We start from the raw sequence: 27,201 nt of genomic DNA on the forward strand, positions 1-27,201 counted from the left end.
ACTCCAAACACCACGTCAATGTAGTTGAGAGGTTACCTTTTAATATATGCGAGCTCTTTCTTCTAGAATTCAGTGGTAAGCTTATACTCAGAATTATATGTGGTTAGTGTACTTCAATTACATATTGAAAACCATCTTCACAAAGGAAAAAATTTATTTAAATGATGCCTTCTCTCATATGCTACCTCTACCACATGTTTATCCATTCCTGTTTTGGTACTGTTGACTTCAGTGTCTTTGTCATTGACATTTTTGCACATTTTTCTGAGCTCTAATAATCTTCCGGTGCTTTTTCCACAGCCTTAGACTGTGAGACTTCTTAGTTGCTAAGATTTAGCCTAGGACTTCCAGAATTGACAGTTTTAGTATTGTAGAAAAATTGAGGTGAAAGATGAACTGAAGCTTTTGACTGAACAGCTTTGTCTTCAAAAGACATGATTCTTTTGTGATTTTTTTTTTAATGTTTGTTTTGAATATTGGCAGTGCAAAAAGACTCCTGACTTACTCTTAACAGTCTAGTCTCTTTTGTCTTTATCAAGGAGACTTTTTTTCCCTCACTTATGACCTCATGTTAAAATGTAAGCTTGTTTCTTTGGTGGGAAACATTGTAGGTAGGAAGGAAAGATTACTGCAAGCTTTGTCATGATGCCTCTGTTACAGAAAACTTGTATATTGCCTCTTTTTCCTTTCTCTGTGTTTTGTGTTCTGTTGAGAGCAAGTCAAGTCTCTGAATGTTATTTGACAATGTTTTTAATATACCTAATCATTCTTTTTGCTGACGTCTGAATTGTTTCCAATTGTGCCATCGTTCTTCAGCTGTGGTGCTGGAAACAGTACACTACTCCAAAAGAGGAAGTTTTGCCTTATGTAGTCAGTGATTTTTTCAAAATTAACTGTTGTCTAAAGATAGATACCTTAGAGTTACTGGGGGGTTGCTCTCTGAAAACAGTCTCAAATAAATATAATTATGTGCTCTAAAGCAGTTTTGCTGAGGATTTGGAAATTACAAGCAAATCAGTAGTAGGTACCTTAAAAAAACAGACTCACTGTATGCTTAAAATCATAGAGTTGGAAAGAAATGATGTTGAGAGAAAACAGTTAAACTAAAGAGTTAAACTAATTTAAAGAGATGAAACAGACAATATTTAAGACAAAGGGAATCTATTTGTTTGTATTATCCAATAACATTTGACACCATCTGTTACCAAAGGCATGTCATGGGATAAAGCAGCATGCCCTTTTTTTCAGCTAACAAACTGAAAAATAGAAAGTGAAGAGACAGAGTAATTAATCAGGTTTTTTATTGTGATAAACCAGCTGTGTTTTCTAGATGTGCTCAGGTTGGAGCTGTTCGATATATTTATATGTGTTCTAGAAATGAGATTCATTATTAAGGCAACAGCATTCACTGCTGATGTTAAAATATTTAGAGTAGTGAAAACGGAAGTAAACTGCAGAAATTTGTAGAAAGATCTCGTGATGTTGATTATCTGATGTAATTTTATCAGACATTTTATCGGTATCATAAACCCAAAGTAATACATGTGGGCAAGAGGGGCTTTCACTTTGGGTATTTCATGATGGTCTTGAAATTAACTTACCATTCAGAACAGGTATTTTAGAAGTAGGAAGTGTTCGAAAACAATTCTTAGGAACAGTCAAAAAAGCAAGAAGAATATTAGCAATTAATAGGAGAGGGGAGGAAAAGGAGAATATTGTGCGTTTTGAATGCTGCCTGCCGTTACAGTCATCTTTAATATCTCAATGTAAGATATATGTAAGCTCTAGAAAAGGCTAGTAGGGTAACAAAAATATGAAATTGTTCTCAAATGGGGAGACAGTTGAAGGAGAATGACACCTCCAGCACTCTGGCTTGCATACAAAAGAATGAAGGAGGAGCAATTGCTCATTGTTCCTTGTCCCTAAAACACAGGAAATTTTTGCAGCATTTGTAGTCTGCTGTGGTACTAAGTGTCACAAGGGATTCCAGGCACCTGAACTACATGGAAGTGCAGATGACAGGTCTGAGCTACTACAGTTTTTGTCTCGTGAAGTTGTTCTATTACTAAAATATGGACAAAGAAGGGAAGGAACATCACTCTGCTTTTGCCTTTCTAAAATACTCTACATAAATCTTGGTACTTGAAGACGAGCCATAGTGTTATATAGACCTTATTGGCTATTTTTATTATATAATATTCTGTAGAAATGTCCTATAAAAATTCTGAATACATAACATTTTCAATACTAAAAGGAACACGTTACAAATATTTCCTTATTTTGCAGGCCAATCAACAGTTTCTGAGAACTGTGACAGAACAGAATGTGGAACTAGAGCAGCTACGACAAAAACTGAGGTATAAACCGGGCAATTAAAAACATATTAAATATCTTTTCTATAGCTTTTCCTAGCCTGCTGCTCTATCATGGGCCTTGTTTGTACTGCTAATTTCATTCTAATAGTTACAATGGTTCCAGTTAATGCCTCTGAAGCTTGTTAGACATGTGTGCATCATTAGTGTTAGGGTAATGCATTTCCAGTTTGGTTCAGCTTTTCCCTGAAATGTTCAAGATTTAACCTTTGATTTAAAAGGAACAAAGTGTCAGTATCATAGCACAGTTGACTCTGAAGATAGGTTTTCATTACTATACAGTTTGCTCAAAATCCAATTACATGGTTGCTCATTACAGTTCTGAAATCTGAACGTTCAAACAAGCTTCAAGTTTCAATGCTTTTAGTAAAATTTGCATTAATTTATCAGTAAAGAGCTCTAAACCATACATTCTATGGAAGTTAGAGGTAAGAATACTGTTAATTGCATTCCTGGAGTATATCAAGGAAAATGTGGAACAATATCTGTGACACAGTTTTATGATTATTTGTGTTTACAGCCAAAATCTATTCAATGCTAGTTTACTATGTCTGTTCTCTCTTTAAATTAGTGATGTTTGAGGTCAACATCCAAATTTAACTGCAGTACAGTTGATTTGTGGATTGAAAATAGAAAAAGAAATGGAGTCATTATCCAATGATTTATTTTCTTTTATAGCAGTACTTAAAGCATTAAATAAGCTTTTTAAAATGAAATTTTCAGTTTATAAACTTAAAATGTATAATGTACTTAAACTTTGTTTTAAACATTGTTTATGTTTTCTTTGTACAATACCTTTAGGACCAGAATCTGGTTACAAACGCTGATTTACTTCAGTCACTGAAGATGAGTTTTTATGTGGGATTTACTTCTTAGCACCTCTCATTTTTATTATCCAGGATTTTTCCACGGAAAAACTATTTTCCAGAGTAGTATGTTTTGAAGAAGGAAAATGCTGTGATAAGCAATCCAAGATTAATGGGGTATACAGTGTATCTAGTAAAATACTGTTTCCAAACTCAATCATCACTTGCAATTTGTTTGTGTGTGTCACTATTTAATTCTTCAAGGGAATGAACGCTATTGCCATGCCTCTATTTTTTTAAATTTCTTTCCTTGCAGAACATACAAATACTGTTTTGGTATCTAATTAATCTATAAATCTTTGGTCTTGCATTGATATGCTTACATTGACTCATGTAATTAGTGAGGACAAAAGCAATTACCATTCGCTGAACCCATTTTAGACATCTAGTAAATTCTATCAAGATTTAGTTTATTTATGCATTTCTACCACTCAATGGTTTTGATCAAAAACAAAACAGCAAAAAACCAACAACCAAAACCAAACCAACAAAAACTTTAAAATCATTCAGGTTATGGTTGAGCAGTTGAGTGTTTTTGTCAGAATTACTGATAATCATGATTTCCTTTGGTCTCGCATCTGTTTCATTTTTTAAAGGGAGACCCTTTTTAAGTTCGATCCTTGGACTTACCTGAAATTCTTTAATGATACCACTTTGATCAAATAATTTAGAATAGGGCATGACAACCAAAATGGCCAAACTCTTTGATTCACAGTTATGAAAACACAGAAGGATTTGTAAGACTGTCTATTCTACTCTCTAGCAGAAAGTAGAAGGGAGAAGTGTATGTTTTTTGCTTATACTACAGCTTCAGGAAGAAAGTATATTATAAGGTGACTTACTGAAAGCTGGTGGATTATCTTGCTCTGAACTTCTATTCCCACATGCCCAAATATATATGTGTATTTTTGATTAGTTGCTGTTTTATAACTAGTGAAATTGTGAGTTAATTTAGCCTTTCATTTAAACATCCACAGGGCTGGATTAGTCATTGTCCTCATTTCAGAATGTTAGGTTTCTGATTTAGTATGTTCCAGGTGGGCAAGACTGCTCAACACATTTGTCTTGAGTTTTCGTAACTGTTTAGTTTGTCTGGCGATGATCATGAGCAACCTTTGAAATTGTTACTTCCCAACAGTATTTTCAGTTTGGGTAAAGAGGCTCCCAGATGAACTTCGCGTCTCTAATTACAGGCGCTGATTACGCTATATTCCTCTCAGATCAGCTAAAAGTCCTTGCAACCCTAAAAACAGTACTACGTCTTACTCCCAGAGTTAATGACAGCAGCTCTACCTACCCCTAAAGTAAGTGTTGCAGTGGTTCTCCAAGAAGTCTGGAATATTTCCACTGGTTGCTTCTCTAACATGAAGTTACACAGACATAGGACACATGGATTATGTAGCATCTAGCACAGACAATCCTAATCCTTTGGGATGTTTTTAATAGATTTACATGATTTATGGTGATTGAGTAGTAAGTCTGGAATGGAAAAAGAGATTTAAAAAAAAACCAACTTGTGTATTAGAGAATTAAGGTTTGACTTAGGTTTGTGTGGACTAGACAAAACACACAAACTAAGAAACTTGGCATTACTAGGGCATATATCCGCATTTCAGAATCTTAAAGCTTGTAAACAGAGATAACTTGCCACGATTATGTTAAAGATGCATTGTACAGTAAAGAATAAAAGCTGCATCTTTGAAATCAATTTGTTGCCTGTAAAATTTACACCTCTGCATTTGATCTGAATCTGAATTTGGTCATTAAAATGCATTTTTAATACTTTAAGCAGTTCTCATTTTTATGGCCTTTTTATGTTTTTCTTATTTTTCCCTTCTTATGCTGCCTTTTGAGTTTTTATTTTGTTTTACAACACCTTTTAAATATTTTGGGGGAAGCAATTTAATGACCTCCTGAATTTAACAGTACTTTTTGTAGGAGAAAGATGAGTGATTCAGGTGGAGTACGATCAAAGTTTTGAACCTGCAATGAAGACCTGTGTTTGGGAATAATGTTTTTATTGTAGATTTTTCTCTTTAAAAAATTGTACTCAATTTAACTTTCCCAGTTAATTAGGCTGAAATAAAGCCTTCACTCTAAAATTGCTTGGATTATGTATACTTTGCTTAAGGTTTTCATGTAAGTATAATGTGCTTGTCTTTTATGCTGTTAATTCAAAAAAATTATTTCTATAAGAAGTTCTTGCTTGAAGTTGATTGTTAAAAGTATTAAGTAGTTTTCTAGCTTGTTTCATGACTATTAATGCTCCAGTTTGCGTTAACTTTATCAACAGTCAGTCACTGGTCTTTAGATTTAGATGCAGCCTGAATAATTGGGTTACACTTAAGGTGAAGGGCAAGTCAGAGGAGTAGAAGGATTGCTGATTTCAATAGGCTTTTGTACTGAGGATGAAGAACCACTAGTCATCATGAACTTGATTCATTAACTGGTTTATTTTTTTCCTCTTTCAGCTCGTAAAAACTATTCAAATTACAAAGCACATAATTTAAATTCTTTAGAAGTGTTTAATGATTTTTTTTTAAATTCCTAGTACTATTACTTTAAAAAGTCAAATCTAATTCTGTAAAAGAGTTCTCTGTTAGGTATCTGTGGTTAATTATACTTAAGCTTTTGAATCACCTAAAGTTTTTGATTGCCTAGTCCTTCCAAATATTTAATCAATGCATACACCTTCCTTTTAAGCTGACTTTGAGAATTCATTTCCACAGGACTTTGGAATTTAGTATTCCTCTCTTACTGTACCACATAGTAAGAAGGAACAGTATTATTTTAATAATACTGTTCTTCTGCCCTGTAAGAACAGTATTATGAAATCTGACTGCCCTTCACAGCTATTTCAACAAAGTTGTAATGTAGCCATTTTTTTCCTCTATAATAATTGTTTTCTTTATATACAGGCAAGCCAAAATAGATTGGCAGGCAACAAATGCTAAGCTTGAGGAAATGACCAAACTGAGAGAGAAGCTTCACAGCCAATTGGAGAGAAAGGTATTCTAGAGAAAGGAATAATTTCTGTTGCAACTGAATGGCCAGTCAGTTTCTGAATGCCGATGTTAAATTATTTGCAAGTTGTTATTTAGTTTGTTTTATGTGAGTATATCTTTATTTTGTTTAGGGAAGCTCAGATCCTGTCATGGAGAATACATTTATTCTTTCTAGGAAGAAGACATGATATCTGCTCGGGAAAGAGAAACGGCATCTGACAAACGCTTGCAGCAAATGCAGTCTAGTTTAAAACAATTAGAAACCAGGTAAAGATAACTCATTGGGTGTTACTAACAGGATACTTGCAAAAATTATGCCTTGATTCTGCAAAAAGAGAGTGGTTGTTTTATGACAAACACGTTAGAAGGTAACAAAGCACTGCTGCTTGCGAAGGCAGCCCGAGTGTTGCTAAAGTGCTTGCTGTGGATATTTAGAGCTGTGCTCTTCATTGAACCAGCAGCACTTGTGAACTTTGAGATTTTTTTGAGGATCACTCTGAGGCTCTCTTGCCCTTTCTCATGCTTACTGGCACAATCATAATTAAACAATAGGAATTTCTGAGCTGTTGTTTTTTCTTCTAATAGTCTAGCTGCTGCAACTTCGTTGCCCACATCAAATTATTCCGTTTCCTCCACAGAAGAAAACTTTATTTCTTTTGAGGCTCTTCTATTCTGGTTTAATATAGAACATTTTCAGAGATGTATCCCAGGATAGCAACTTTCTTCTGAGATTAGATATCTGAGTTAACTCCTTTAATTCTGTTTCTTTCCAGGACTTGATTAATATCAAACTCAAAAACAATGCAGTTTGGGTAGCTCATGAATAGATGCTTCCTATTCAGTCTGAATGGATTAGTGTCTTAATTAGCCATGTTATTGTTAAATGAGTAAAATTACTACTGTCTTGTAGATTACTTGTTACTGTCCAAGATGCTGAACAGCTGAGAACAGAAAGAGCAGTCCTGGAGGAACAAATCAAAGAGCTTCAGGCCAAGGCTGCTAATCTAGAGAGTGAGAAGTATGATGCTGTTGTAAAAGTCCAAGACTGCATACAGCTCTTGGAAGAAGCTAACTTGGAAAAAAGTCAGGTAAGTCATTGGATAAAGGTATTTCTTAGAAATTAGAATACTTTCATCACTTACAGTTGTGAAGAGCCTGATTGCATATTCTCACAGGCATATACACATGCACGAGCTGGCTTCTTTTATGTCTGTTGTACTAAAATTAGTAACGCATAGATAGCAAACTGGGATATGACATTACTTAGGCTTGTCATAGAGTATAAATTTCAAACAATATGTTGAGTGCCTGGATAAATCTGATCTAAGTGATAATACTGTACCTGAACATGAATTTTCCAAAATTTTTGACAGAGTTTCTTATCACATACATACTAACAAATTCTGCTGTCAGACTGAAAAGGAAGGTTCTGTTATGAATTTATCACTTAAAAATGGCTAGGAAAGAACAGCTAAACTAAAGGGACTTTTTTGTTCTATGAGGGACATAAGGCACCAAGAGAGAGACCTGTGTTCGGAAAAAGTGACTGAGTAATGAGTGGGTAAAGTCTGCAGTCAGGAAAAATTTGAAAATATGTTTATTAGTCTATTATAAAATGGCAGAAAAAATTCAAACATACCATATTGGCTGCTGAGTTTAGTCTTACCAGTCAAAAACCGATTTAGGAGATAGTGTGGATCTCTCTTAAGAACACATTCACACAATCCTCAGTGGTGCTCGATACAATTAATAGGATGTTCATAATGGGAGTTTAAAAAAAAACCCAACCTTTAAACATAATGCCCCTTCATGTGCAGTTTAGATCAGCCCATTTCAGACAAGACATAGGAAAACTAGGAAAGTGCAGGAGGAGTCAACAAAGAAATCTAGATATGTGGAAAGGCCTTAAAAGAAATTTTTATATACAATGTGTGATTAAACTGTCATAGGTTGATGTGTATACCAGAAGTATAGATATGAAAACAGTAACATACACAACAGGGGGATCCACCAAAACTTCCTAAAGTACAGGACCTAATCCAGCAAGTCTTGATAAGCCTGTTGATCAAAAAAAATTAGACCCCCTATTTTCACAATTCTTAACTTTCCTAAAGTATCTGCTCTTTAGCCCTTTAGAAAATAGGATATAGGGCTTGGTAAACTCTTGTCTAATATGGGCTCTTTGTGTTTTAATGCTAAGCTTCAGTTCCAGTCAGACTTATGGAAAATTGTGTTTGGTTCCGAGGCAGAACTTTAATGCCCATCCAGAGATTGTAGCCATCAGTAGGTGAAACCCAGTTTAGTCAATGTCTGTGGGAATAAGCAGAGGATCTTAGAACTGATTCTCTTTTGGCTTAACAGTTCAACACTGTTGAGCAGTTAAAAAGATAAACACTTCCTTTTAGCCTGGAGTTGCTCTTCAAACTCGGAGACAAAACAAAGCAGACAGTTCTTAATTTAGTGCTCTGGCTAAAACATCCTGAATTTTTCAAACTGGGAAGTCTATTAATGAACAAGATAAAAAAAATGCACATAGCTGTGAACGCTTTGTGTTATAAACTGTTTTCTTCCTGCTCTGTTAGGGGTTGTCTTGGGTTAAAGACAATGTTACTGAGGAGGTGGGACCTTCAATGGGACGTCCGACATCCCATCCATTAAAAATAATGGGACTTACAAGGAAGGAGTATAAACAAAGTAACAAATTTTACTAAAAAAAAGGGCAAAACCAAAATAAAACAACAAACACACAATAATAAAGAATATCACCCAGAAAATCACTCTGTCCACTTCCGTGTTGCTGAGCCAGCAAAGCAGTTCCACGTGGCCCCTGCGGCACTGTGACACAGAAAGCAACAACAACGGCAACAGCAGCGGCCGGGAGAGCTCCGACGTGCAGCGTCGGTGCTGGAGCGGTCGGGAGCGGAGGGGGCAGAGCGGGCTGGGACCAGTGGGAAGTCCAGAACGACAGGAGGCGGGGGAGCCCCTCTGGGAAATATCCCTCTCTTTAAATTTAGAAAGACGGCAATAAACTTAGGGAACAAAAACAAAGCAGAATTTATTCTGCGTTGGGTCTTTCTCGCACCGCGTTTCCGGGGGAAAAGACACCTTCGGTTTAAATTCCATACATTTTATAGTTTCACAAAATCCCCCCCTTTTCAGATAAGTTTTAATGTATTTATTTTTACCTAAAAAGGTTTCTTTTCTCTGAAAAGGGGCTTTCCCTTTATCCCAATTAGCTGCAAGCCATCCCCTGTCAAAGGTGATGGATCTTTCTTTGTTCTTAGCCCGAAGAGAAGAACCTCGTGTACAAAATGGCCCTAAAAGATTTAATTTTTAAGAATTCTCTCATTTCCCTTATCCCGTCAAGAGGCCCTGATATCCAAGTTCAGGTCTTGGAACGTGGATATCTTACAACTTCACGATACGCCTATTTATTAAAAAAAACCCGTATTTTTAATTCTCATACCCCGGTGGGCACAGTGAACCGGCGGAAGCCTGTAGTTGGAGCAGGCGGGGGGAGGAGAGGGGCGGTAGCAGCTGCCGTCCCGGCGTGGAGAAGCGGGCTGCAACAGGCCGGCTGGAGACTGCGGCAAAAACTGGTGCGAGTCTTGGGGGGGCAGCCCTTCAGGAGCAAGCGCGACAGCGGTGGACTGGCAGGATACTGGCGTGGGGGAGAGAGGTGGTTTGGGTCAGGCAGGCAGCGGCTTCTTGTCAACTACTGAGCAGGAAGCAAAGACGCAGTCCCCATGCCAGCAGCGAGTGCGTTTTATCCCCCACAAACTCCCATGCCACTTCACGCGATAACCGCCTCTTCAGCAGGTGTACCGTGGCTGTGTGGGCAGGCCGCGGTGTTATCAGCGGGTGCCCCCTAATGGTGATATGGGAAAATTACAAGAGAATCTAAAACCGCAGCTGAGGTTGAGGTAGAAATTGTAATAATGCTGCTTCTGTTAACATTAAAAAGCACAAAAGGCTAAGCTTCTAAAAGGACATCAGAAGAATTTTAAGAGTAGTTTGAGCAATAAAGAGCAAAGTTGAATTATATAGGATCAGTAAAGGAGATTATGACCAATGAAATGGCGTGTTATTGCCTGAAGTGAGTAACCTTCTACAGGTTAGCTTGTTTCATCCATTTGGGACTTTTTTATGTCTTTCTCCCTTTGTGCATATACACATTCTCTGTATGTCACCTAGGATTCTTGATAGGTGACATAAAAAATCCTATATTCTGTAATCTTTTCAGACCAGTATCTTGTGTTATACTGTAACACCAGTAACTTTCTTACATCCCTCAGAGGAAGGGTTCCTTGCTACACTTTTTTCTGTAATTCTCCCAATTTTTTTTTATGCTGAAGAGCTGTTTTGTTCACTGCATCCAACCTGAAAGGGTCTGCATACTTGTTCCTTAGTTGCCTATATATTTTTATTCCTTTACTTTTAGTTTTCTCGGAGATGAGTAGTATATGAACCATAAAAAATGCTTAGCTTTATGTAGGAGTGTATGTGTGTATACAGGTATTCAGTTTCCTAATAGAAACCTTTTGCATGCCTCATTGTTGGCATGTTTTTATTACAGATACTGGCATGAGATAGAACACTGGAAATTAGCTTTGCCATTTGCTCTGAGTTCCTGTGTTTGCTTCTGTGTAAATTCCATGCTCAGCCAAAATCTGCAAGTCCCAATAAAAAAAGGCACCTACTGATACTAACTTTTTGTGTGATTCTGATTTACAAGAATGTGCATTTAGTGCAACATGTTTTCACTGTTCTTGTTTTCTTGTTGAGTCTCAGTGTCAACTGCTCCAAAGTAAAAAGGAGAAAAAGTGTCTTTTGATCAGTGATTATATGTGGTTTCTTCTCTCTGTGCTAGGTACTGTGTCTCATTAAAATATCAGTCATATTTGTTATTTTTTTTTCTAGGCACTCTTTGGGGAGAAACAAAAGGAAGAGGAGATCAAAAAAATGAAAGATGAAATGTCTCAACTTGCAGAAGATACTGCTGCAAGAATTAGAAAGGCAGTAAGTTACGATGTTTAGAATGGGAAGATTTTTTGGTTTTCCCGAGGGTGAAAAGCTCTTGCTGGTGCATGGTCATCATAAGCAGTTTTCTTAAAAATGTTTTGATAATATAAGTAACAAGGCAGCATGCTGATAGTACATACTCTTCAGCTTTGTTGTCTAGACACGTATTCCTCTGAACTAAGTGGTATTCTTAAATCCCTCAAGAACCAAAACTGTTGATGTCTGTGCAGACACTGGCGTAGACGAGGCTGCACTGTGAAGATGTAAAGAATGATACTCGTGGTGTCTTCATGTGTGCTTTTTTTTCTCAACACCCTCAATTAAAGTAGTATTGATAATAATAATTCTTCTAACATTTATGTCATAAGATTTGTCAGTTACTGCAGTCCCAGATATTTTCATGCATGCACCACATATAGGCTATATATGTGTATATCAAAAAACAAGATGGAAAACTAGTTTGTGGGACTAATTTTTTAGTTTTACTTTGTTTTTACTAACAGGTAAACACTGCAAAGAAGCAATGTAATGTGCAGGTTTCTCGGCTAACAGAAGAAATTTCAGCTCTTCAGATGGTAAGGAGTTGACTGATAAAAACACTTTTGACAGCAAAACACTTGAGACTTCTAGTTATTGCTAATCAAATAAAATACTATATTCCAGTAAAAGAAAGCCTACTAACATGATTAATGAGTGACTGTGTAGGACAATACGATATTACTATAGAGCACAATGCATCCTGTATGTTTCCAGGCATTAGTTCACAAACATTTTGTCAATGAGATCTGTACTCTAGAAAATATTTTCTCTGTGATGACATTTCTTAAGTATCCCTGTTTCTTTCGGGGATAAGCATAGAAAGCTGAGTTTTGCATATCTATAGATGGGTATGTAGAAATTAAGTATATGAAAGCTGATAAAGTGTCCTAAGACAAAGTCTGTCCATCACAATCATTGTATTCTTGAATGAACCAGGAACTTATAATAAATTATGCAGGTGACCAAAAGAACTCAGTGCTTAATGCGCCTATTTATGCATTAAATTTATTTTTAAAAGGTTTCATTTTACGTTTCTTAATTTGTACATTGAATGATACTATAGAGAAAATAACGAACAGGTAAATATAGTCAAATGCATAGATAGCAGCAAGAACTGCATTTACAGTTTTGGCTTTGGCACTTCTTGAATTTTTACTTTGAATTATTAGATCTATTTAAAATTTACTTTTAAAAATAGGAATGTGGAGGAAAACAGAGTGAAATTGAACGAGCCATTAGAGAAAAGAGAGCAGTGGAAGAAGAACTTGAAAAGGTAAGGCAATTGTATGTATTTTTACATCACATTTAAGATCTCTTTTCAGAAGGAAAAGTTATATTGATTTTTCCCATTTTCATGTGTTTTCCCCCTAATTTTCTTATTTTATTTTTTTAGTAGCTTTTCTTAATTGTAAATTTTCATGTAATTACTTTAAGATTGGTTGGTTGGGTTTTTTTTTAATCCAGAAAGTGCTTTAAAGCTGCAACACTAAACTGAAAGAGAATGTTCTTTGAAAAGTGTAAAAAAGTAAAAGAGAGAGATTTAGTATAATCTGAAAGAATACTGGTCCAGTTAAACTCAATAGACAGAAAACTAAATAAATATCAGATCTTTGAAAACTTTTTTTTTCAAGTAGCAGGAGCAGCACAGATACAATGACAGAAATTCAGTTTTGTTTTAAATCACTGGCAAATAGGATGCAATGAGGAGTAAGTAGCCTCCTTGTCAATACTACACTGCCAGTCACCAGGGCAAGGTAAAGATGATCTTACATGTACATTTACTCTTCTTCAGATTTCGAGGGAAGACAGAGGGTATGACTCTAACAGTAGGAAACTAGAGCAGCTGTATCAGAAGTACTTACTTGCAGAAGCTGCAAAAGATGACCTTCAGCTAAGTCTACAGACAACACAAAATAAACTGAAACAACTGGAAATTAAGTAAGTGATGTTACAGAAATACAAGAGAAAGCTATGGAAATTATTTCTGACAATTTAAATTGTTGAATATGTGACAGGGTTTTGTCACATCTTTTTAATCAGTAGCAAACATAGTATCAAGATACCATAATTCTGAAATCTAATATTAGATTGATTTTATCAATTCCATCATCTTGATAAAATTCTTTCCTGACTTTTGCATAGTTCTAGCTGCCAAGCCCATTAAACATGCTGAGCTAATACAAACTTTCAGAAGGAAATGGGGGAAGAGCTGTACTGGGTCATACCAAAGATCTGCCCTGGTCTATATCTTTTATTCTCTAGTTCAGTAGTTGTTCAGTTCTTGAGTTCCAACAGGACTTTCTTTCTCTTTCAGCTCTGAGGAAGAGAAATCTCGTTGCCAGGAAGCTATCTGTAAATTGCAAAGCATTCTGGATTCAGAACGAGAAAAGAGTGCCTTTGTCAGTGAAGAAAGACTAAAACTTCAGCAAGAGAATGAACAATTGCAAAAAGAAATAGAGGGTTTGAGAAAACTGGCAATAGAGGCTCAACAAAAAGCTAAAATAAAGGTATGCTTTATATGTTATTTTAATTGTAATGTAAAACTTATATTTGCTTAACAAGGCAGCAGTTCTAAGAGAAAATCATTAAGTGTTTAAATTAAGGTTAGAAGTTTCAATGGTGCTTCCTGGTTGCTGCTTAATTTTATTGTAGGATTGTGTCCTCAGAATCTGTTGGGTAACTCAGTCTCTGCTAATTAAATTGTATTTCAATGTGTATTAAATTCTCCTTCATAAGAAGACCCCAAGTATTCTTTGTTTTTTATAAGATGAATAGATTAAATAATATTGCAGTTCCAGATCTTCATTTATTTATTGTCTCTAATGTGTTAGAAATATCTCTCTGACTTTGAACTCAGAGTGTTCCTCTACTTGTGTGTCCACCATGTTGCTAGGGCAGTGTGTAACTGATAAATAATTTAATAGAGTGGTTGTGAAACTTTTGTTCTGTATTTTCTGGACAGAGAGCATTCTTCTATAAGAGTAGTTGCAAACAAAGTAATTAGCTGAAAGATGGTTGTTCTTTTTGAACGTGTTCCATTAGGTGCACCTGAACAGACTGCATGTAGGATAATGAATCAGTAGTAACCTCAGCAAATTCACAGTACCTTCTGGAGAGAGGAACAGCTTTGATCCTTGATGTGCTTTCTGAACATATATAGCTGGTACTTTCCTCTCTGCAAAGTAAAGATACTGAAAAGGGATCTAAGAATCTGCAGCAGTGAAGACAAACTCAGTAAGCAGTTTTCAAGTTATGAATGGGGACCATCTCAAGTCTAGTCTCCACTTTGCACCACAAGATATAAAGGAAGCTGTCAAATTTAGCAGGAAGTCTTGTCCAACTCCAGAACCCTTTGCTCAAACAAAGCTTAAAACCAAAGGATTAGAGTCTTGTAACAGATAGGCAGTGGTTATAAAGCATATACCAAATCTTTGTCTGTCTCATTTTAGTCAGACAGGCTTCCATTATAGTCACAAATAACATTTACTGCTTGCTCCTATTTCCCTCTGATGTACAAAGGATTTCAGATGCAGTTAAGAAACTCCTAACACATTTTTAGCTAGACAAAAATGGAAGAATGTGTTTCTGTGGAGAAAACACAAGGGAGAAGGATAAAGATTGTTTACAAAAAATAAGCATACACAACTCGTTATCCTTTATTGTCAATTATACTATTTGCTTAAATCAGCTTTGGGAACAGGTATCTCTGAGCATCTAATTACAAGTGTAATTATTGTATGTTATATGCTTTCAACAAATATTTATAAATTTACCTCAAGCATTGTAAAACAAAACAAAACAAGTAAAGCGTGAGAGATTTGATTGTACCCGATTTGTGTTTTTTTGTAGATAAGCACAATGGAGCATGAGCATGCTGTGAAAGAACATGGGTATGAAGCTCGACTCAAGGAAATGGAAGACACCAGTCACAAGTCCACTGCTGAGCTTCGATGTCTGTTAGTAGCTCAGCAAAAAGCAACCAACCGGTGGAAAGAAGAAACAAAAAAGCTTACTGAAACTGCAGAAGCCAGGATCAGAAAGCTGAAGTAAGTGCAGTTTTGTTCCTCTTCTGCAAAGTGTTAGTGTTTTAGCTACTGTGTGGTATAGGGCAGTAGACCTGTCGTGAAAAACCAACTGGACTAGATGATGTGCTTCCAACAAAACAAGGAAGAATGATCTAAACAGAACTTTTGATGCTCTCTGTGAAGTTAGCACTGAAGTAAAAATTTCACATCTTGCTGATAATATGTCAGTTTTTGTAATGACAAAATAAATGGAATGTATTACTTTTAATTTACTCTTTCAAGATACAGCAGACTCAATTTAGAGAATTTTAGCTTTGGATTATGAAAACTTCTATACCTATTTAGAAAAGTCACCATAACATCAGTTGTGGAGTTAGTCCCAGACTTCTAGAATAAACTGGACAAAAACCTATTGCAATACACATCTAATGTTCTATTCTGAGCAGTTGCTGTCATAATTGAAGATACAAACGGGTTATGTGATTGTCCTAAGAAAAATTACGATATAAACTTTACTTTATCCTAGTTCATCTATGTTGCCAAGTAACTGGCTGATACTTGGATTTGCAGCACAGAATACAAGAATATTTTCAGTTTTGCAAGTTTGCCTTATGCTTTATTTCTTTCTAAGCTCAGGAAACTCTGTCAGCTCAAGTAGACTATAAATTAGAGATGAGCCTGATATTTTTATAGAACTGCATAGAAGTTTATGTCCTCAAGATCTCTTCCCCTTCAAAATTGGTTGAAAGTTGGAAGAGATTGACAGACCAGTACACAGTAACTTCTAAACCAGGAAGCTTGATTTCATAAGTCTCACTTCTTTAAAATGTTTAGAGAAGAATATAACTTTGCACATATCATTATTGTTTAGGGTTTTGAGAAGAAAAATTAAGGATATGCCACTCTGTTAACTTTATAAATTTGAAATGACTCTTTAATCACTTAAAGCACAGGATGCAGTCTTGGATGGTTCATGGCTCAGATTGATTTTAGAAGCTGCTTACTATCATGTTAACAAGAAAGCAAAGCTTTTACCCTATTAAAATTGGAATGCTACCTTTCATTTCCTTTAGAGTAATCTTGGGATTTTTTGTGGTTTATTATTATTATAAAGCTTTACATAGTCTCAGCTCAAACCATAATATTTCCAGTATCTCGTGCAATATTTGGAGTCACAGTTTTTTAAGCGTAGCTTGGCATTTCTTGGCTGTCAGAATGCCAATGGTTTGAGTGGAATTAGAATCCAATTTTCTAAACATGAGCAAGGAAAATAAATTCCTGAAGATGTTGCCTACAAAAAAATCTACCCTACCATTACTTCAACCTGGTTTTCCATCTTTGTAGAGAAGTATGTGGTCATCTTTACCTCTCCGAAGTAAACTGTTACAGGGTTTTTTTACCTTACCTATTCAGATATAGGCTGGCTTTATTTTCCTTTAAAATGTACTGCATTTTGCCAATATCAAAGAACAGCTCTTTAAAAAGGAAAAAGTCTCTTTCAGAGGAGAGTCAACATCAGTGTTGAGCATGTCTGCAAGGCACTGGGAGCTGTGCCTATTCACTGACAGTTTTAATAGCTTCACTGTATGTAATTAGCTGGCTCTTACTAATACTTTTTTAACATCTTTTGTAAATGCTGCAGTAACTGGCGAAGAAAAGTATTTTGCAATGTTTCATGCTAAGGTAAATTTTAGCTCTTAAACTTGTAGTTTATTTTCTGTAATCAAAATACAAAAACTCACAGTTGAGCCATCTGGATCCATAACTAGATCCTGAATGTAGTTCAGCAAGTTCTAATTAAAAGGGAAAAATTGCAGACTTTCACCCATTAAAGTTGTCTGTGAAACAGCTGATTTCCTTCTAAAACCTCTAATGTTAAGTGTTAAAATGTTGTTGCTGCAGACCAAAAAATTTAGACCTCAGTTATCTGCAGCAAAATGCTGACATAGAAAATACAACAGACATGACGGGAATTCTACTTTGTGAATTTGTATGTAAAATAGGTAGTAAATTTTGAAAATGTCCCTGTTTATATGACTTCAGTAGATATTTTAGTGCAAGTCTAAAAGCCAAGTTGATTACTTTTTAAGATGATTTTGCATGTTACGCTTTTTCATACTGTATAAGCTAGAAATAAAAGTTTTTATCAGGTGTGTGCTCTACCTTGCAAGGAAGCTGGCAGTAGGAATAGGAAGATTGTCATTTAGACTGACATGAGGAATTTCATATTAAATCTGTGCAGTGATGCACTGATATTATTATGAGAAGTGGCCATAACAGGACCTATATGTATTATCTGGAAATACTAAAATTAGCCTACTTTTCACATTATATACATTAACAGATACTGAGTTATATAGTGTGGAATGCAGTTGGTACGAAAATTAGCTCCTGACTTACAGTCAACACGAAAGTCCTTGCTTGTAATATAAACGAGTACTTATCATATTTTTTTTAATCTTACCACAATAACAATTTGAGTATTTTGAATGCAAGTGGAGAACAGCAAATCACTTCTTACTATGTTGTGAACTAAAATCAAGTTGCTGATTTTTTAAAAAGCAGAATGATTTTGCAGCAAATGCACTTACCAGAGAAATTTCAGTAAGAGCACTAAATACAGAACACTAAAACCAAACTGATACTGGTAATATATTAATTAATCTATTATTATTTAAAGGCTCTGTTTGAAAGTCCTCTTGAGGCTAATGAAGGAAATGGTCTCACCAAGTCTCACAGTGGGGTCCAAGAGAACGGGGGATTCATGTAAATACATGACCAAATGCAGAGGTTGTGTTGGTGGCTTATAGCAGAATTTCAGTTTTTAACAAAAACAGAATTTTAACAAAAATCATTACTCTCGAAGCATACTAATGTGTTTTATAACTGAGTGTTTTTCAGGAAGTTATAAACTTCCTAGGAAAGTCCTATCATTGTATACTGAGGAGGTAGTTTACATTTCACCAGGAATTTGCTGTTGGTGCAGCTCTCATAAGCACTGAGTCAGTGTCCCATTTGCTAGTGTAGGTAGTTCCCGTTCCTTTACCTTAAATTCATGATCTCTTGGTGTTTCTCCACTTCTGTCCTCCTTGTTTTCATTTTCCATGTGAAGGAAACATTGTGGCTTCTTTATTAAGTTCCCAGCAGCTGCTGCTAACTTTTCCACATTGTGCTCCTCATTTGTCATCTTTTAAGTCTGGAAGTGTTCTGTTGGTGAGTTGTAATCCATATGTATGAAGGAGGTATTAAATAAATACTTCTAAGCAATGAAGAAACATCAGTGAATGTTAGGTGATTTTTGATTTTTAAAAAATCAAGAAGGAAAAGTAAATTTTGCAACCTGTAACAATAGAACAGAGTAATGATTTTGTAAATTAAATGAGAATCTAATAGATCCATGAAAAACTTGTAGATAAAAATGTTGTTAAGTTAACTGATAGTTCCAGGCTTCATTGAAAATTATTCTGTGCTTCCCTGGACGTTTGGATCTCATTCAAGTAAAACATGATAAAGTTGCTGATAAACTGAATTTGAAATTCAGAATCACTGCTGAAACAGTAGGCAATGCATTGAACTTGTAGACTAAATTGCACTATTTTCTTCATAAAAATATATTATAGTCTTAATTTATGAGAAGTTTTCTTCCCTCTAAGTATTTTAAGATGCTTTATGCATCTTAAGGAAGATTTATTGGTAATAGACCTCACCTTCACCTTGCAGGAGGGCAAGGAACCGGTTTTGCTTCACTATCCTTGTGCCAAAGTCAGTCTTGAAGGTAAATGAGAAGGTCAGTGCTGCTTGCAGCATGGATCACTATTCCAAATAAAAACACTGCTCTTGGCAGCACGGCTAACAACTCATGGCTAGTTTAGTCCCTTTATTCCTACAAATGTCTAGTCTGGCAGTCAGAAAGAAAACTTTTCTGACTTCTGATTGCATCCATTGCAGATACTTCAAGTTCTAACTACATGTACTGAACATAGACAGCAAATATTTACAATTATAAAGTAGTAGCAAAATAGAGTGATTACAGTTAAAGGTTTTAAAAAAGGTAATCTTTCACATTCTTTATAGGGGTTTAAATGGAAAACAGAAGTAAAGAAATTTTGTTAAACTATCAAACTTATTTCAAAATGTAATTTCATTCATAACAAGAAAAGAGCTTTTAAGTCTTGGTGAATAATTTAACTATTGTATGTTCATTAGTTTAGTAACTGATACTTGAGTTTCTATTTGATTTCTTTTTTATTCTTCTCCCTATATAGCTGGAATGTTGTCCAAGTAATCTAAATAACCAAATTGGGAATGTTGTCTAAGTAATCTAAATAACAAATCAGAACTAGATTTAATGTTGAAAATGTTATTTTGATCTTTGATGTCAATTCTACACCAATGTGTGTAGAATTTGATAAGAATTAGAAGTAATCCAAGTTGCTGTTGCTGATCTACAAGGTGTAGAGCTTCCAGTTGTAAAGTTGTAGGCTCTAAGATCAGTTTGAATGTTCCAAAAATTTAAGTTGCCTTTGACAACTGTGGTAAAAAATCTGTAGCAAGTGCTTCCAGCTTTTTACTTTTCTTGTCTTCATTTGAAAGAATTTACTTTTGAAAGAAGTGGGGAATACATGTGCAAGTTTTTACAGGCTCTGTAGTTCTTCAGACTTCAACTGAGAAGAATGACAGCAGATAGAAAATGGAATCAGCAATAACAAAGGAACATTTAGGAAATCTGTAAATTGGAAGGAAACAAACTTCAGTAACAACAGAACACAGTACAGAATGAGAAGGGATGAGAGAGACAGTTCTAGCAACAGAATGTAGGCAAAACTAGAGTAATTCAATCTGCCAGCATTTCCTCAAAGAAAATAAAGTGCCCAGACTGTATGCAGGTTTTAAAAATGAGGGTAGATTATTCATTCATTCTGTAAAGTCTGCCTTGACCGGTCTGTGCTAAGATGAATGCACAGATACAGTAGATGGTTAATCCCATCTAATTGGCATATCAGTGTTTTCCATAGATTTTTATGTCCTAATCCTGAGAATGAAGATAAGAATTGGGGTAAATATAGAGGGAATTTTGCAGATAACCAGATAAACTTTTACAGACTCTGCACCAGTGGCCAACACCACAAGCTTATTTTTGTTGAACATGATTCTGTTTGGAGCAGGCATCAGGATAAGATTCACTTGGATAAGCAAAGTGTCATACTGAATCAAATAACTGAATTATCCATAGAATGCACTTTACTGGAGTAGATCTGGAAAACTGCAGACAGGGAAAAAGGTAGGTCTTCTAACTTGAAAACTTGACAGGGCATTGACAGTTCTCTCAGCTCTGCCATGAATATTGCTTTGGCCTGTGGATGTTTGCTTGGTTAAGGTACGGTTTAGCTTGAATTGGGTAGAAATAGGTATGCATAGGTCTATTCTTCTACGAAACAGTACATGAAACAATTCATAAACATTACCTTAAATGACAAAGATGATAAGTGTACTTCCATGTAACATTTGAGGAGCTTTAAAAATCTGAACTCTTTAAATAAAAATGTAATAAAATGTAATAGTAATACATAGTATGAATTAGTAAATTAATAATCCTACCCATCTGCCATTATGTCTAGTAGATTCAGCTTTTTGGGGGGAAAAAACCAAAAATACCTGTTGTAGTATAAACCCATTATATTTTAATAACTATACTGAATGGCTTAATTTTTTTAATATTCACTTGAATTATTATTGTCAGTACTTAAAAAAAAGGAATTGTTTTTAAATTGAAATACTTAGCTTAAGTCATCTGATTGCAGCTATTTTGGGTGTCTGTGTTCTCGTTTCTGCCTCTCACACATTTCTGTGTCATAGTTGGGAGTCCCTGTAGCCATGTGTGGGGTTTGGAGTTCTCAGTTTTATCTCTTCTGTAATTGAAAAGAATCTGCCTCTGAGCAATGACCTTTTTTGGTGGCAGTGTGTGAAATGTTGGCTGTGACTGCCTTCTTTTCCCTGCATCCTGTAGAGTACATGTAGTGAATTGCACAGCATTGAGATGAAGAAGTTTCCTCCATTTCTAAAACATTATTCTTGGCTGCACTTGTGTAATGTTTGGCAGCTGTAGCTGCTTATTTTAAGTTGTTCATTAAAGAAAAAAATCAGCAGGATGAGAGACAGATGCAGGTACTGGCAGTATACAAAATTCATAATTACTAAGAGTAACTGAATCATATTATAGTATAATTCAACCAAAAAAACCCAGCTGGCACATGCTATATTTGTCATGAGAGCTTTGCAGAAAGTACTTGCTGCAGCTGGTGGATTTATCACCCGTCTGCCAAAATGCTAAAAGCTCACCTTTTGTTTCCTACTCACTTGTAGACAATGTACAGTGGGGGCTGATTTAATTATTCATCAGTTGGGGGTTATTGCTCAATTCTAATATTGAGATCTCATAATGTGGGAGGGTTAACACTCAGAGTGAATCAACTGTCTGGCTCAATAGGCATCACATTTCCTTATGCTTACAAGGTTAAACTGTTTTCTTTAAATATGTGTTCAGTGTGATCTCATTATAAATATAATTCCTTGACCACAGCTGTATATGAACATGTAAAACTGTTTATGGGCTGTTCTGCTAAGCATGCTAACTCCATACTCAAGTGCAAGCATAGGAGACAGGCTGTTTTCAGTAACGAAGAATTTTTAGGCGCCTTAAAATTGTTCTCCTATATTGAAAATGCCTCATCTTGATGCTTGATATTGGTCATGGAGGACAAATTGCAATAGTGTTACATATTAACATATTCTCTTGATCCTGCAGTCTTAATCCATCTGTAATTCTTACTTTATATGAAAGTGTTCACATGTGGTAACACAGGTATAATCTCTATATAATTTTAACTGTTTAACAGGATTTAAATATCTGCCTATGTACTTTTATTTTTATGAAAGTTAAAAGTTGTTGAGCTGTTTTTGTGATATCTACCTGGGATTGGTGAATGGGGTTGGTGGAGAACAGGGGAGTGGAAATTACTCACCTGGTACAGTGGTGACCTGATGTGACAAATACATTGCAACCTTGTATTGCAAGTGCTGTATATCAAGTTTTCAAAATTCTATGAAGTACCAGGTTTAAAAGTTTATGAGTAAATTGTTGTTGAGAACTAAGTGTCATCATTAAAATATCAGAGGCTTTTTAAGATTAAGATTTGAGGCTAAAGTATCTTCTACTTTACCCCCATTCCCTCAAAAAGAATAAATGCTTTAGGTTCCATTACAGTGCCTGTAGTTTCGGTAGAGCATCTAAAGGTGAGGTAGTGGAGTAGAGGCTGGTCAAAGGTTAGATCAGTTCAGTTTTGCACCTTCCTCTGGCTAAAATTACCAAAGTTCCATCTTTAGTTATCCCTCTTCTTCTGTGCCTTGTGATGACAGGAGGCAAGGACTGTTTCCTTTAAGCATTAGGTCAAAGATGTCTGTCATAACCCAGATGGTTTTTGTCTTCAATACTATGCAAATTGAGGATCACTAAAACTCATTCAGTATAAAAGTAAAAAGACTACTTTGAAGTAGGTGGTATTTTCCTTTTCCTCATGAAGTGTCACATTGTTGTCTGTCTCACAAGTATAGAATGATTTATTTTCAGGTACTTCAAAGCACCTTTAAAATGCCCACGTTGAAGTCTGGTAAAGAAACACTAATTAGAATGTTAATCTCAATACTGAATGCACTGTGCAAATGCAGCTTATATTTACTACATACTAGATATCATGCCTCCGAAATAAGATTCAATAAACAGAAATAAAACCCTGTAAAATGTCAAGTGCTCTTGACAAACTCCTGCTGATTCCAACAAATACATCTCATTCCTCTGCCATTACAGTTTTGAATACACAGCATGAAGAAGTGCTGTGTGGTGCTTTTGAAATCAGTGTTTTAAGAGCAACCCTGTAATTAAAATCCGCTATAAGCCCCTACAATGCAACGAAGGACCTATGAAATTATGTTCTGATAACTGAAGTACTGCTGTGTGCTAATCAGCATCTTTTCTTCTGATTCACAGAAGTGAGCTGTGTCAACAAAAACTTCGTAGCCAGGAGCTCATTTCCCAGCTGAAAATAGCAAATGAGAAGGTAGCTGAGGTAAGATAATGACTGATGAGACAGCTACTCTCAGTTACAACCTGATGTGTGTACACCTGGATCTTAAAAAAAACCTATTTAGGTGAGTTATGTTGCTGGTTTAGAGAAAATTAAGGAAGACAAATGAACTTTACTCTCAAATTACCAAAGTTAAAGGAGAGATCATCTTTAAGGTGACTAATTTAGACAATTCAGGAAGTGTTTCTGAACTTACTTATGCCTGTGGATTCATGCAAGCCTCTAAACAGAAGCAGGCATTGACATTGTGGATAATGTGGCATAGACAGAGATAGCAAGTTCTCCACATGCTGTGTGGACAGTAGAATTTACCTTCTGTGTCCATATATGCATATAGCAAAGGTATTATCCATTAAAGATTAAGGACAGGGTTGTTTTGGAATGTGCATTGTTCAATAATTAAGGTTCACTTTAAAAAAGGACTTTCCTGTCAGCCTCATAAATCTGGGAAAACATCCAGTTCTACCCAGGATAAGTCCTTCTATCTTGTTTTTTATAGTGCTGTGTTACTTAGAGGAGAAAATTGGGGCTGATGCGAGAATAGATTTCTTTGAGTAAACGCTGGTTAAGAAAGGCTTTGTGCAGACCCTTTGAAGAGAACAGAGGAGGTCTGTAGCAGGTTTATCAGCCCATTTGTATTATCTAGTATATTCCTTTTCCTTTTGAGTATAGCTAAAACATTTACATGTTTTACCTTACATGACAAGGTTGCGTGAATTAAATTACTTGAATTAAAATGTCAGCTTTTATGCATCTTGCTTCAAGATGGTGAAATGAGTAAAACTTCCCTCGCAAATTAGTCTGAGTGGAAAAGTCACGTCATGTCATATCTGAGCTGGAAATTCTCTATAATGTGTCAGCAGTTTGTCTTCAGGCTTACTGTAAAGGGAAGACATTTCCACTTCTGACATTCCTTTGTGTTAAGCTTTTTTACTGCAGTATGTGTGGATTCAGTGAAAAGAACTTGGCATTGGTAATGAGATATTCCATTTACATAGGATGAGACATTAAAGATGGAATATCGTGAATACATCGATAGGCTCCAAAGACGACTGAGCCAGGCAGAACAGAGGGCAGCCACAGCATCTCAACAGGTACACAACTCACAGAAAACGTTATCTAAGCACATTGAATACAAAAAGCACAGAAGTACTCACTTTGCGTCATTCCTGAGGCAGAGATGATCATTTACGTGCATTATTACTAATACAATTTTAACAACAAACTTGTATTTTGAATATGTTGCCTTCTGACAGGACGCCTATGTGACAGTGTAGGTTTGTTTATGGAAACCAGTTTGATATGAATTAAACTTTAAAATGTGTTAATGAAGGTGTATGATCATTTCCAGCTTCAGAAATGGCAGCAGGCTAGCAAAGACAAAAGAAACCCTTTCACTAACTGCAGCTCCTGTTTGCACAGAGCAGGTTGTTTATCTGTTGAAGAACACCCCACTGCAGTTACCATCAGCTATGTGTAACAGCTGCAATAACTCCTGCAGTGACAAAAATACTGAAAATTGTGCAGACAGAATAGGAAATGCTTGTTTTTTTCCAGGCCATGGGAAGAGGGAAAAGAGAGATGGTGTATATGTATGTCACTGTTTAATTTTTCCATACTCTTTAAGCTATACAACTCTAAACAAATCCCCTGGATGTTTATACCCTGGGATCACTTATTTTCCAAGGAGGTTAATTCCTCAAGTTGGCCTCCTGTTAAGTAAAGATGGTCTTTCTGCCTCCCATGGTTTTTTACAGTGATTTAGGAAACTGATTTGCAAATTATAACTTGTTAATATGGGTGACCTCATGTGAGCTGCAGAGAGAAAATATTTTACTGACCTAAATTGTCCAGTTTTAGGACAAATGGCATTTTTTTCTCAACAGGAGAGAATAAGTGGGCATAGCTGCCAAGCCGTCATAACATAAGCTAGGTTCCAGGCTCTAAATGCTCTCTATCATGACAAGGTCTACGCAGCTGCTGAAGATTTGCTCTGAAAGAATAATTTATTTATTTATTTAACCTCGTGTTTGTTATAGGGATCTGTTCGGCTCTCATACTTCTGGGATGCTGTCTTCCTATAAAAAACCAAACATGGTCATGTCACATTTCAAGGGAGTAAACTTGTGGCCTCTATGCCCATAGAGAAAGAGGTTCTGCTGTTCCAGCAAAGATTGGTAGTTAGCTGTTCCTCACCAGGCTCCCTCTGAAAGGTAACAAAGAGATTTGATAGATGTTCAGCAGCTGAACTGTTGCCCATATCTTGTTGCCAGAGTTCAGAACTGCCTTGCCGTCTTCAAGCTTGACAGAGGTTACTGCTGTCAACTGTCAGGCCTGGCTGCTCTGTAATGACCTCAGAACTGCTGTGCCAAGCCCCAAGAAAAGACATACTAGCAGTGTCCTACTAAAGTCTGGAGAAAGAGGTCTCCAGGAGTAGTGTTGCAAGAATGTCCACTCTTCTGAATCTGGGTATTTATTCTCGTCCAGGTCTCCAAAGACTGAATGTTTGTGTGTGTGTTCCCTCAGATTCAGAATGGGATTCTCAGTCTGTAGGCTGAGAGCTGCTTTCTGACTTAATTGTGTGTTCTCATTATATTATCCAGCTGACTTGTAAAATTAAATCAAATATAGGTTAGAGGTGGACTAGTAGGGAGCCTAGAAATTACACTGTTATTGTAGACAGATCAATTACTCTAAATTTTAGCTTATTGTGAAATAATAGTAATTCAACAAGAAACATAACAAATACAGGATAATGGCTGCGTAGGTTTAAAACATGTCTATTCTGTAGGTGTTCTTTAAAGTGTACTCCTGATACCTGATCTTTCATCATCTTGAATTCTTTGGGACCTAAAATAAGACAAAAGGAGTAGTCATCTACAGAGCACATTGTAAATTCTCTTGTTTCTCCCAAATTCCCTTTTATCTGTGCTTGTTCTCTCTCCTTTGTAACACCTTCAATATAGAAGTTCTACTGTTACTTTGATCCTACAAAGAATTATTAAGAAACTGTTTGCTTGTGTTTCATTACAGCTCAGCCTGATAACTACACAGAATAAAAAAGCTGCTTCTCTGAAGGATCTGGAAAATATTTAAACATATGTATTGCTCATTCACCACACTGGAGTTAAGAAGATTGCTGGAGAAACTTCATATTGGAGCAATAAAGTAAAATACACAACAAGGCTTGTAAAACTTAAACATTCTCTGGTTTATTCCAGTAAGAAAGGGAGTGGATGAAGGTCCTGTCTCTGTATGCACAATAAAGATTGGAAGAAGAATGCAGAATGTTGTTGGTAAAGTCCTTTAATATAGCAGATGAAAAAATCTGACACAATGCTGTGGCATATTTGGGTTTTTTGATCTACAATGTACCAGCTCTGACTATGACAAGATTGTGTAGAGAGAGTAGGTAACACTTATACTGAAATTCATCTTGACTTTGGTCATGTACACTCAATATCTTTAATTTTTCTTTATAGTGCAGTAACTTGGGAACAATTTAAAGATCCTTTATGAGCCGTAGCAAGACTAATTACATAACGAATGCCAAATAGTTGGTTGTTTTGTGGTCAGTGTTTGAGCTACAAGATGCCTCCATTGCCTTCCAGTTTTAAGAATTTTGTTCAGTTTGGTCTGGTGCCCCCTGGCATACAGGTAGTAACTAAAATGCTGTCATGGCTCCTCAGACAGCTCATTTCTAAGGACTGTAATATTTCTGCAGTTGTATT

The 27,201-nt window shown here is 35.9% G+C and overlaps 1 protein-coding gene across 4 annotated transcripts in view; it reads left to right on the forward strand.

The window, feature by feature from the left end:
• Window positions 1–26,755, forward strand: part of SCLT1 (sodium channel and clathrin linker 1) — a 36,604-nt gene extending 9,849 nt beyond the window's left edge. For 2 of the 4 annotated variants that reach the window (XM_032684850.1, XM_032684852.1), the window contains 13 exons: window positions 2,287–2,357; window positions 6,157–6,247; window positions 6,419–6,510; window positions 7,154–7,331; window positions 11,164–11,262; window positions 11,769–11,840; window positions 12,503–12,577; window positions 13,097–13,242; window positions 13,619–13,811; window positions 15,154–15,350; window positions 23,374–23,452; window positions 24,469–24,564; window positions 26,504–26,755. In XM_032684850.1, the coding sequence (XP_032540741.1) occupies window positions 2,287–2,357; window positions 6,157–6,247; window positions 6,419–6,510; window positions 7,154–7,331; window positions 11,164–11,262; window positions 11,769–11,840; window positions 12,503–12,577; window positions 13,097–13,242; window positions 13,619–13,811; window positions 15,154–15,350; window positions 23,374–23,452; window positions 24,469–24,564; window positions 26,504–26,566 (1,452 nt within the window). In that variant the 3' untranslated portion in view covers window positions 26,567–26,755. Of the gene's footprint in view, window positions 1–2,286; window positions 2,358–6,156; window positions 6,248–6,418; window positions 6,511–7,153; window positions 7,332–11,163; window positions 11,263–11,768; window positions 11,841–12,502; window positions 12,578–13,096; window positions 13,243–13,618; window positions 13,812–15,153; window positions 15,351–19,049; window positions 19,105–20,494; window positions 20,611–23,373; window positions 23,453–24,468; window positions 24,565–26,503 lie in introns of those variants that run through there. The other 2 variants (XR_004356520.1, XM_032684851.1) reach the window with 2 other exon arrangements.
• Window positions 26,756–27,201: the final 446 nt, after the last annotated feature.

Source organism: Chiroxiphia lanceolata, chromosome 4 (assembly GCF_009829145.1).
Source record: "Chiroxiphia lanceolata isolate bChiLan1 chromosome 4, bChiLan1.pri, whole genome shotgun sequence".
Classification (NCBI taxonomy): domain Eukaryota; kingdom Metazoa; phylum Chordata; class Aves; order Passeriformes; family Pipridae; genus Chiroxiphia; species Chiroxiphia lanceolata.